The sequence below is a fragment of the Vanessa tameamea genome, chromosome 19 (assembly GCF_037043105.1).
Source record: "Vanessa tameamea isolate UH-Manoa-2023 chromosome 19, ilVanTame1 primary haplotype, whole genome shotgun sequence".
Lineage (NCBI taxonomy): Eukaryota > Metazoa > Arthropoda > Insecta > Lepidoptera > Nymphalidae > Vanessa > Vanessa tameamea.
The window spans coordinates 4,974,093-4,986,269 of record NC_087327.1 but is presented as its reverse complement, the minus strand read 5'-3'; the positions used below and the strand labels follow the sequence as shown (position 1 = coordinate 4,986,269).

At 28.7% G+C, this 12,177-nt stretch overlaps 4 protein-coding genes across 4 annotated transcripts in view; 2 read left to right on the top strand and 2 right to left on the bottom strand.

Moving 5' to 3' along the window:
* Positions 1 to 871: 871 nt before the first annotated feature.
* On the top strand, positions 872 to 3,193 carry LOC113396115 (uncharacterized). The gene has a single exon (XM_026633924.2). The coding sequence runs from the start codon at positions 1,091 to 1,093 to the stop codon at positions 2,111 to 2,113; it is 1,023 nt and encodes a 340-aa protein (XP_026489709.1). The 5' UTR covers positions 872 to 1,090; the 3' UTR covers positions 2,114 to 3,193.
* A 702-nt stretch (positions 3,194 to 3,895) lies between these two features.
* LOC113396119 (tRNA-specific adenosine deaminase 2) overlaps positions 3,896 to 12,177 on the bottom strand; it is a 31,775-nt gene continuing 23,493 nt past the window's right edge. Inside the window, exon 2 of the mRNA XM_026633930.2 lies at positions 3,896 to 4,744. Within this exon, the coding sequence (XP_026489715.1) occupies positions 4,190 to 4,693 (504 nt within the window). The 5' untranslated portion in view covers positions 4,694 to 4,744 and the 3' untranslated portion in view covers positions 3,896 to 4,189. The remainder of the gene's footprint in view (positions 4,745 to 12,177) is intronic.
* Positions 6,243 to 7,566, bottom strand: LOC113396117 (single-strand selective monofunctional uracil DNA glycosylase). Its single transcript, XM_026633926.2, has 5 exons — positions 7,210 to 7,566; positions 7,010 to 7,129; positions 6,795 to 6,938; positions 6,566 to 6,721; positions 6,243 to 6,470 (listed from the first exon to the last, which is right to left on the bottom strand). The coding sequence occupies exons 1-5, from the start codon at positions 7,486 to 7,488 to the stop codon at positions 6,360 to 6,362; spliced, it is 810 nt and encodes a 269-aa protein (XP_026489711.1). The 5' UTR covers positions 7,489 to 7,566; the 3' UTR covers positions 6,243 to 6,359.
* On the top strand, positions 8,607 to 12,045 carry Hspbap1 (HSPB1 associated protein 1). Its single transcript, XM_026633923.2, has 6 exons — positions 8,607 to 9,270; positions 9,371 to 9,507; positions 9,635 to 9,759; positions 9,851 to 9,975; positions 10,116 to 10,226; positions 11,506 to 12,045. Exons 1-6 carry the CDS (start codon positions 8,947 to 8,949, stop codon positions 11,899 to 11,901), a joined length of 1,218 nt encoding a protein of 405 aa, XP_026489708.1. The 5' UTR covers positions 8,607 to 8,946; the 3' UTR covers positions 11,902 to 12,045.

Here is a 12,177-nt window from a genome sequence, read left to right as displayed (position 1 = left end):
CCTACATCTGAAAATCAATATTTTTGATTTTGTTAACACAACCAAATTGTTTATATAGTTTCTGTTTGGATAATATTTTGAGTTCAAAGCTTCAGCGAGGCCCTTATTTATCGTATTAACAAGACCTAGGCTCGACTTCACATTCTATGCTATTCACAAAAAAATGTTAGACTATTGACTTGTATTGAAACAGACGTGTTAGTTAGTTTCTAAGACATATGGATTGTGTACATAGTATATAGGAGCCAAAGAAAACATCTTTCAGAGATTTTCTTAAAAAACATGATCTTGTAAAGTTGTATTCGTGTAAATATTTAGAAAATAACTATGTAGAAGTATTTTTTATTATATTAAACAATATAAATAATGATATAATAATAAATGATATCTTATTTTTTAAATAATAATTGATTATCTTTTAAATATAATATAACATAATTATATATGGAATGCCGTTATTTGTTTTCGAATTTATTTTAATATGAATATACATTAAAACAATTTTGTTATTTAATTTGAATTAAGTTTGCGTTCAATCGTTACTGATATATCATGAAGATATTCAGTGAGTTCACTACTTACTGAAACTATTTATTACATATCATCGATGTTGACAAGGAGAATATGATAATGTTTGTGTATGTAACGCCCAAATATTAAATTTATGTTCAATACTCAATTCAATACAAGCGGACTATCAATGATCTTCAAGTTATATACATTTTTAAGTTAAATTTGAATTCAATCATATCATATTTGAAAGTAATAGTTCTATCACTATATATTAAAAAATATGTAATTCTTAATCAAATATAACAATAAAATAAATGTATGTTAATGGTTTGCAAAACAGCTACGGTACGGGTAACACTGCTTGAAGTTAAGTTAAAAGGAGTCAAATAGCAATAGCCGCGATATAAAATGAATATGGCGAAGCTAGAGATGTGGTGTCTAGTTCAGAATTTAGTGAATAGAAAAGGATCATTATTAAAGTTACTTTTGGGTTAGTGACGTATTCGTGTTAATCATAGGTGCGAGCAAATTGGTGAAATTAAAATATAGTGACTTGTATATCTGCTGTTTTGCAAAAATGGATGTTAAAAACATATCAGAAATAAAAGATGGCGAATCAACGAGTCCTCTTGTGCTGGTAGAAGCGCCATCTATATTAGAAGTGCCAAATCTCAAACTAGATGGAAGTGTAAAAAAAAAGAGAAGACGCGGGAAAACCAAACGAAAAATTATAAAACCATTTTTAAAAATGCCTTGGCAGGAAAGAAGAATGATCGATAATACTAAGAGAAATAATCGATTTCGAAAAATCGTTTTATCAAAAACACAGGCACCTTTTAATAATAATCAATTTCTAATGGAAATTCATAAACCAGAACCAGAAAATAATTTCAACTTATTCAGAACCCCGTCTGCTCGAACCCGGGACTCTAGTTTTAGTGTAGATTCAGAGGAAAATTACTTTTTTTCACTTCCAGAAGACGAGGAAGAATATTTAACAAAGGAATTTTCTAGTGTTTACGAAGACGCACAAAGTGAACGGTTATCAAATATGTCCAAAAATGAACTTGTTCAAGAATATCTTTTGCTTGAGGCTAAATATGATAATCTCATAAAGAGGAATGAGCGAAGTAAAGTGAAAGACACGGAGGGAGACAAAGATGTGTCAGTAGCAGATAAGGATGTCTCAATTACGGATAAAGATAGCATGCTGACTGACCGGGATACTTCAGGTACATCTGTCATGTCTGGTTCAATAGACGAGCCCTCAGTTTATGATGTCATGCAGAGATTGAAGGAACAAGATGAGCAGATTCGCGAGCTACAGCTGGCTAATGAAAAATTACTTTTAGAAAATAGCCATCTAAGACAAAGAAATCAGGGCTCAAGTGAAGATTCAGAGAGTGACAGCTCTTCTACTTCTGATAGTTGCAGCAGTTCAAGTTGCAGTTCAAGTCCTGAACATGAACCTGTTTTGGTAAATGGTGATGTTGCAGCTAATGAAAACCACATTGTTAATGGAGAGCATCATATCACGAATGGTGTACAACCAACTCCGCCTCTTGTCAACGGATTTCACAGTCCAAGTGATAAAAACTAAAGTGAACAGTATATAAACTTTTAAAGATGGACAAAGTAATATATGTGTTAGTCTTACGTTTATAGCCTTAGCTCAAAAAAGGAATAAAGATAAACAAACTATAGATTTATATATTCCATTTGATATAGTAATAGCTGTAGCACTACAAACAGTTCTTGATTAATATATTTTATTTTATAATATCACCACTATTTCACTTTCATTTTATGGTTTAAGTTCTAAAAACAACTTCATCAACATTTAAAATACAGGTCTTTTGTCAATCCATAATGCATATCGATTATCATTCAAGCTCTCGACCAATTATATCACATCAATTTTAAGTCATATGTTGTTTATTTGTCTTGATTCCTCTTGTGGTTTGAGAAGCTGCTATGTATTACTAATATACAAGATGATTATTGTTCTCTTGCTGTATGTCTTTATAAAGATTCATGTAATAATTTTAAGACTGTTATAATGTAACTGTGAGATCTCATCTTAGGTTTAATGGATCCTATGTGATACCCATGTTGATATTTGTGTGGTAGTTTACCTGATTGGTGATAAGATTTGGAAAATATTTAAGACTATGTGTATGGAATGACAATTTGTATAGTCAAGCAACATTTTACTAATGTCATATTAGATGTGATAAAATGTTTTAATCAAAATAACAAATTTAATGGCAAAATAAATATCACAAAAATATAAATATTTGCATATTTTTTAGTAAACAATATAAATATTAATTAAAAAAGCTGTTCATATGCAAAATTGCACAATTTTATTTAAATATTTCTCATACAATATATTTTTTATTTCTGAAATGCTATAAAAATATTTCTAATCAAGATCTGGATCTCACTTTTATGTTTATACAGTGTAATGATATTAAGAATGTAACAGTACAGTTGTAATTTGGTCTAAAATTGTTATTGCGTTTAACAAGTGATAAGTTAATTGTGTCAAGTACCAGTTTAAGATAGCAAGTTAGTCTGACCGAGTAATTATTTTATGTTTAGGTGTTTAATGTAATTTTAAACACAATTAATATTCTTACCCATAGTTGTTAATTATAAATTTTTAATGATAAATCATTAAACCAATACCTAATATTTACTCTTTATATTCACGCTCAAACTCTATTTAAAAGATGTTTTTATATAAATATAAAAATAAATTTGCTGTTCTCCTGTTAACGTTGGTACCTTGTATCTATTGATTCACTGACCCATAAATTAGAACAGTAATACAGAGTAATAATGTTCGGCATTGGTAGCATATGTGATGAATGGGTAGTCATCCAGATAAACTTGCACAAAACCTTGCCACCAGGTGCATATTAATTTTTTTTGTGTGATAAATGCATATAATAATTATTATTGCTTGTATATGTTACAAAAATATATTTAGTCTAGTTTACATCGAACATAATATATAGAAATAGTTAACCAATATTTATAGTGTAGATAACAATAAAGAGCAGTGAAAATGGTCATTTCTTGTGATTAGTGAAATATTACTTTAATGCAATACTTACCATTTATTACCATGTTTTGGTCAAAATGATTTATAGTCTGGATGATTTGGTTAACTAATAAAGAGTATTCATGTTTTATTTAGGAAACACATTTGGATTAATAATATATTTATATCAAAGAAAAACAGTGTTACATCATATAAATACATGCAAAATTATAAATATGATGCATTATTATTTAATAAAGTTATACAGTTTGTCTGATGTCAGTAAGATGACTTTAAACATTTAAAACTGTGTTAGAAAAGAGACACTTTAACTATTTGTAAATTTAAAATAAATACTTAAGTGATAACCTTATTTTCTTTTCATAAAATGTTTCATGTTTGCTTTGATAGCAAGCCTTATTTATAAATCCTAATTGCTTATATGTAATAATATTTTAACTTACTTTTATGATTAATTAGCACTTGACTAATTCTCTTTTAGTGAGAATATTTAAATAACAGCATACTATATGCACAACAATAAAAAAAAACTTACAAAATTATTATATATTATCCTTATTTATAATATTATAATTATGTTATAAACAAATTGACAATTATAAGAAATTATTGTTTAGCTTTTTTTACTTTAGATTCTGGTGCATTTGGATTGGTACCTTTGTAAAATTGTTTCAATAATGCCATAGCTTCATTAGCCAATAAATGTCCCCTTAATATGTAATTGTGTTTGTAAAAGTCACTTACATTCAATACTGTCTTACCACCAAATCTATCATTGGCACAGCCGTACACAACCTCCTTAACCTTCAAATTATTTAAAGCTGCAGCACACATGATACATGGTTCAACAGTAACAAAAACGACTATATCTTTGAAGTAATGTTCATAATTAATGTTATTATTTCTACAGTAATCTAACAGAAAATCTATACAATTAATTTCTGCGTGCCTTGTCGGATTGTGGGTTATATTTACACTATTTCTAGATTCAGCAACTATGGTTCCTTCATAAGTGAAAACACATCCTACAGGAACTTCCTGAGCAGCTAGTGCTTCTGAAGCTAATTCAAGAGCTCTTTTCATAAAGTTATTTATATCTGAATTACTCATTGTCACACTTGGTATAACTAAATGAACTGTATTTATTTTCAAGGCATTAGCCTAAAATTATAGGTATTTAAATTTAAACTAACTTGTTAACCATTGAATTTGAAATCACGCCATTGCTCTGTCAAATGACAATTGACACTTGAACACTTACACTATACAGTGTTGCTATCACAAAAATTTCGAAATAATGTGTCTAGTTGGCATAATAAAAAGGACATTTACATTAAAATAAGTCCTACAATATAAATACATTTGACGTTTGGTCAAAGTTTGAGTTTATCTTAGAAATTATCAAATTACCTAATTAATTAATAGTAAATTATAATATTATTAAAAATATATACGATAAATTGATAATATTTGGACACAACTCAAAATATTAGGTCAGTGTATTGTTAATTTATTTATTTATTTATGCTTTATTGCACCAACACTTAATACACATTATACCTAAGGATTAACATTAAAAGTTGCATGAGTGCAACAGGTGGTCTTATAGCTAAAACAGCGATCTCTTCCAGGCTTCGCTCTAAGGAGCCAGCCAGGTAGGTCTATGCTTGCTCACAAGCCGAGTGTGCGGGCGTTATGAGTGCGCTTCGCAGCTAATGTCAGCCAGGAAAGGTACCAGGTCCCCTGGTACAATACCATTACCATACAATAAGACTGGATCTGTCCTGGATGAATACACTACAAGTTTATTCACTATGGATAAATGCAGAGAAACATTTAAAACCATGGAAATGAACTCAGTACTATACCCTGTTCATGTGTATAGTATGATGTGAAACAGAAAATATAACATATATAACAGTCGATGGAATGTGTAATTCAAATTAGAATTTTAAAAAAATTTAACTTATTTTTCTAAAAAGTATTATGCCAGCTAAAGAGACCCCAATCAAAAGTTCGTAACCGTTCGTAATAATAACTTAACTATGATCTTTAATAAAGATTTTTGTAATCGATATTTGTAGTTACTGCCTGTTATTCGCGTCCCTACTGTCCCACCGATATAAAATTGTACAAGCGTCTATTATTTTCAGTGTTTCTATTTAAATTTTGCTTTGAAGAAATAACATATAATAGAAAAAGTCTTTAAATTTTCGGATAACGCTTGAATCTTTAGGAACTTTTATTTAGGTCTTATATGTATTTTTTAAAATATTTTTACAATTTCTAAAATCATTAAATTAAGAAAATAATATGTTTGTCATTGCAAAGTTATGTTGATCAGAAAAAAATACATATGTCAAAAAGATCAAGCTATTTTGTACAGGGTATTACACAGATTTAAAACAACTGAAGTGTCATAAAAAAATATGTCATGATCAATAAAATAGGTATATCTTATTATTATTTAGTTAAAAAAGTCAAGACCACTTTCAGAATTCAAGACCACTTAAACAAGAAAATGTTCTAAACAGTTCAGACTGGGAAAATGTTGTCTATTCTAAACTATGAATAACAGTTTTAAAAAATTTGGCACAGTTATCCTTATCATGCTCTGAATAAACCAAAGGATAATTAACAATGTCGAATAACACTAAAATTTTACCATTAACATTTTAATTAAAAAAATATAATATAAAACTTACAACTATTTGTATTGTTCTTACATAAGAGATCAATGAAATGTTATATTTTAGCTTTTTTTTTGTTGATCAATCTACTTTTTATAATATTTTAAAAGATCATGAGCTGTTAGTTGCTCCAGTGCTTTTTGATCCCAATTATTATTGTTCACAGTTCTAGGACTTGGATGTGATAAATAAAGTATCTGAAAAAAAATATATAGACATGATTTTTTTTTTATATGATAAAAAACATAACAAAATTTATACCTTAAGTTCACCTTACAAAATTTAAATTTACCTTGATATTATTACATGGCATATATTTTTTTAAAGCTTTTTGTGCTCTGGTTTCACAGAATTTTCCTATTGCTACAACAATTTCCACTTCATACAGTTTCAATACTTTGACTAAAATAGGATCACAAATATTATAGAGACCTTCCATTTCTGAAACCTAAAATATTAATACAATTGACTAAAGATTCAAATTTCAAAATATTTTCATAATATTGCAAAATAGCTGATACTTTAAAATCTCCTGGAGTAAGGTTGCACCCGTTGCTTTTCATCCATTGTTGATTAATATAGTTATAGACAAAACTTGTTTCAAAAAAAGTATCTGGTGTTCCACAAATATTTTTAAGCAGTCCCCAAAACCTTTTCCCACTTACCTGTTAGTTATAAAATGATTAAAAGGTGATAGGAATTAAAACTTGATAATATAATACTTAAAATAGCTTACTTCAGTCCGAGTACATGCAAAGCCATTAACAGGACGTTCTCTAATTTCATTACATGGCTTACTCACAGGACCCTCTATTCCTAACCAATCTCGTACTGATGAAATTTCACCGAAAGGCACCTATATAAGTATTTGACTTAATAAATAATTAGGTAACATAAAACATCTGAAAATAAAAACTATATAAAAAATATACCAACACCAGTTTGGGACATTCCCCAAGGACCAGGATTCATGCCAAAAAACATAATACTTTTTTTTGTGTTACAATATTTTCGAACATACATTTCAAAAGTTTGTCTGGCGTATATAGTGGGATTGTAAACGCATTTAACAGCAGCTGGTAAATTAAATTCACGAAGTGAGTCATTGAGTTCATCTACGATTTCAAGATATTCTTCGGAGATACTGTTTGGTTTACCAGATCCAAGTTTTTCGGTTTCAGTAGTAAAAAATGACGATTTCACATCTAAAGCCATTATTTAAAATTAATTGACTATTGTTTACATTCTCTTTGAGCTGTCTAAGTCCATGGTCAAAGGGTCAAAACTGCAAAAACTTAATTAATGTTAAAAATATTTATTTAATGAAATATAATGTTGAAGAATATATATTTTTTTAGATTTGCAAACATTAACTTTTTTTTGAATTATTTTTAAAATTGTATGTTTAAATTGAAGCCAATGACCAGAGTATTCACTATTCACTACGACTTGTTTTACCAATCACCAATAAGTCCAATCACCTATGATGCTATTTCTTCTATAGGGATATCGATTTGCGATGAGGAATTGGAATAAAGGTGATTACTAAAATCGATTTTTAAAACGGTGGTACAGTCGAAATATTGTCGATCCAAAAATGATTTATTGTAAAGTTTACTTGAATACATTTGATTTGATTTTAAATATTTTTTTAAGTTAATCTTATGTTAGATGAAAAGATGTAGCTCTTAAATTTTCCAGTCTATTATTTAAGATTTTTTTTGTATAAAATAGGTAGGTGGAGTTACCAGTGCTACCACTTTCACCTACCAGGTACCACTGGTTACAACACTGGATAAAAACATTGTATCCAAACTCGGATACTGTTTTATGTTAATAATAATAGTATTTATATATTATTCATAAATAATAAAAATATTTATATATAAGATATTATATAGTCATTATCGAATGAATCGAATGAATATGTAATATATATTCCATTTATATCATATAAATATATTTATACTTTATATTCAATTTTAAATATCATTATATTTTCGATATACTTGCAGATTATAACCTTACAGTACGTTTCGACAATTTTACAAATTCACTAGTTATAAATATTAAAATATAAAATCGTTAAAAAAGGAGATTTTTTTATCACTAAACAGGTTAATTGTTTCCTTTTTTCTGTTTTTCTGTAATATACATATTTTCAAATAACTGTGATCGGACTATAGTAACTTTGATTTTTATTTTAACTGTCAGTGTCAAGTTGTCAACAATTGATAAACCGGATGACACGAGTTGTCACTTGTCAGTTGTCACAGATTGAAAGATAATAACATTGGGTACATATGAGAAAATAAATCAGTATTTTTCAAATTATACTTTTATTTAAAGTATGATCGACAATATTGTATTGCAAAATATTGACCATATCGTTATCTTACAATGACTAAAAATTTGGTGAACTTAATATAGCACTTATGTATTTGAACCTATTACAAGTATTTTAAACGCAACCAACAATATTCTTAGTACATTATGTACCTACAGTTTGGATGAGCGAAACTAATGCAGTAAATATTTTATTGCATATGCGGTTTGGAATGTCGTCCGCGATGCGACTCTTGTATCGTTGTAAGTGTTGATGTAGGTTTATTTATTTTTATTGTCTTTAAATGATAATATATTAAAATAGGAAAAAAAATATTGAATACAAATATGGTTTCTCTGGACGAAGATTTAATCCGCAATTTGATTGTAAAAACTTGCACACCTATTGTATTTCGGAAATTTGTTAATGATTGGCCAATGTGTGGATGGCGTCAGGAGAAATGGGTATCAATATTTGGCAATAAGGAAATACCATTTCGTTGCTTGAGAAAAAATGTCATCAGTGACGAACCATGTTGGGAGAGATGCTGTAAGATAAGAAATATGACATTTAAGAACTTTGTTGAAAATTCTATTACCAGCAACGAGTGGATGTACTTTGACTACAAACACCTTCACCAGTGGTTTAGTGGAGAAAGTGAACTATGTAAGGTAAAATTAAAACAATTTTAACATAATTATCATTTAACAAAAAGGAGTACAAGTAGTAATTGTACTACATAACACAGTTTATTTTTATTTGTATTTTTAGGAAATATCATGGAAACAGTTTGGGTATCCTGATAAAGGAGCTTCTGAGACAACCCTCTGGGTTGGGAGCAAGGGAGCTCACACTCCAGCCCACCAAGACACCTATGGCTATAACATTGTTGCACAAGTACATGGAAAGTAAGTATTTTTTTTTTTAAAAAACACAATCTTATTTTTATAACTGTTCTAGTAATATGTTATTTATTAAGGCATTCTCAAAGAGCATAGAGGTATTTTAGGCACTCAAGTTCGTTTCATGTTTCAGGAAGAGGTGGATCTTATTTCCTCCCGAAACAGGTGGTCTTAAACCTACAAGGGTACCTTATGAAGAATCTAGTGTTTACAGTGAATTAAATTTCTACTGTCCCAGTAATTTGGATGTTTTTAATGGTAATTTTTGTTTTTAATGTAATTTGCTTATTTTAATAAAGTTTTATTTTTTATATGAAATTAATTATAAAATTAAATAATAAAATTTCAGGTTTAACGGGGGGACGCATGGTTGAACTGTCAGCAGGGGATGCCCTTTTTGTGCCCAGAGGCTGGTGGCACTATGTGCAAAACATTGATCCTTTAAATATTACCTTCAATATTTGGTTGCCACATGTAAATATGTTTTAAATAATTACAATAACATAAACCAATAAGAATTATATTTCCTTGCTTTAAAACATTTGTATTATGTACAGATTAAAAATATTATAAAATAAATAAAGTTCTTATTAGATTTCATTTATTTTTTATAGGAAAAAGACAGCTCAACACATGTATCAGAAGCTCTAATTAAAATATTTGTAGCTCAAATATGTAAGGATCTTCCTCAAGATACAGCCAAACTATTGGTCAATCCTAATGAGGTAATTTGAACTTATTATTATTTTTATAATTCATAGCTATATATATAATTAGAGAGACGAAGAATCAATAATAATAATAAACCTAAAAGTACAATCGTTTTTGTAAACTTAAAAATGCCTTTCATATCTATTTAGAGCATCAATTACATCTTGATAATTTAAAATCATGTAATTACTAACTTGATGCTTGCATCTTCATGTTACATGTTTAACAATGAATTAACATCTAAACTTTCTGTTAGAATGTTACTTTCAGGAAATATATTTTATTTAACTTTAAAGATGAGACATTTAGTTTCGTGATTTCGAGTAAAAACTACATGAACAACATAAACATTTGACATGTAGATTTTGCTTTTAGCTAAAATTGTAATATTCATTTTTGTTTTTTTTTTTTAATTTTTAATATACATCATACAATCCCGTTTATCCCGTCAACTACTTTTTGAAATAAACCTTAATAAAATTAGTTTAAAGCATTAGATAAAGACACAGACAACACATACATGTGGATTTAAATATAATCAATCTGTATATGTATTCCCTTTATATTGCTCATTGCTTTAAAAATTAATTATCTTTTACTGATCATAACATATGTTTTAATGAAGTGTCTTGAACGATTTCCTCAATAAAACAGGACATGTAGCCGAGCACGTCGTAAAACTTGTCATGTCATATTATTCATATTAATTATACATTGAGTCATGCACATCTTGTCTCAGGGCTGTGCTAATAATACTTATACTGCTCTCGTACCTGGGGATTATAATGATCTATTAACATTGCCAAAATTACTATTGAATTGGCAGACACTACACAAATAACTTTCGTTTTATTTGCCCATATTGTATATACATTTGTATTATGGTTTGAAGACTGATTACAATCGCACTTCGAACAAATTGACTTTCAAAAATTAACTTCGTGTCATACCACGAAAGAAAAGAGCCGCGAGAGAGAAACTATAGAAACAGTATTATGCTTTGTATGCTGCACGCTATTTTTTGTTTTATATAATTGACTGTCGTTTCTCTATATAACCGGGAGCATATTTTTAATCTAAGACGTTTTGACTACGTGGAAGTCGCCTTGATTACTAATATCACGTAAACATTCATCATTATAGTCATAAAATATTAGGTCCCATATTAGAATAGAGGTGACGGAATAGAGGTGACGACTTAACATCACGTGCTCATTTGGGATTCAATTCCAAATGAGCACGGATGTTAAATTAATGGACCGATTATATTAATAATAATACCTTTTTTATCAGGATGATATATCAGATACACCCTTAGCAGTATTATTTTTGCAATTGGAATCTGTCGTAAATACATATTTGGATAAGAAGCGTAAAGCGCGTCGAGTGAAACGACAGCGAACGCGAGACGAGCCTCAAAGTTCCGACGTAGAAGAAGCTGATCTCAAACTTTTATTAGAAAATCACACTAACAACATTCAAATTGTTCCTACTATAACGAATAGTGATATCATCGAAATAATAAAAGGCAATTTAAAAGAATACATAGCTGAAGATAAAGCGCACGACGAGGACGAAGTAGAGGGCGCCACGAGCAATCTATGTTTAACAAAGGCTGTGATTGATGCGTTCAGCCAAAGCAACGTCATTGATCTCGTTAAGCAGAATCTCTTTGTTAAGTTAGGCTAGTGTTTGCATTAAGAGCGCAATATGTTTGTTCTATGTAATTTACGTGACGCATTGAACATTGATTAAATTATATTTTTAAGAATATATTATATGGTATAACCTTATAATTTTCTTGTATATTTGCTTAATATATTTTATATATTATTATTAATATATATATTATTAATTTGTTACTGTGTTTGTTTTTATTTATATTGTAAAATTTCAAAGTTTATATTTTTCTTGTCTTCGGATTTTATTTATAATACTTTGTCGGTGATATAATATTGTGCCTTA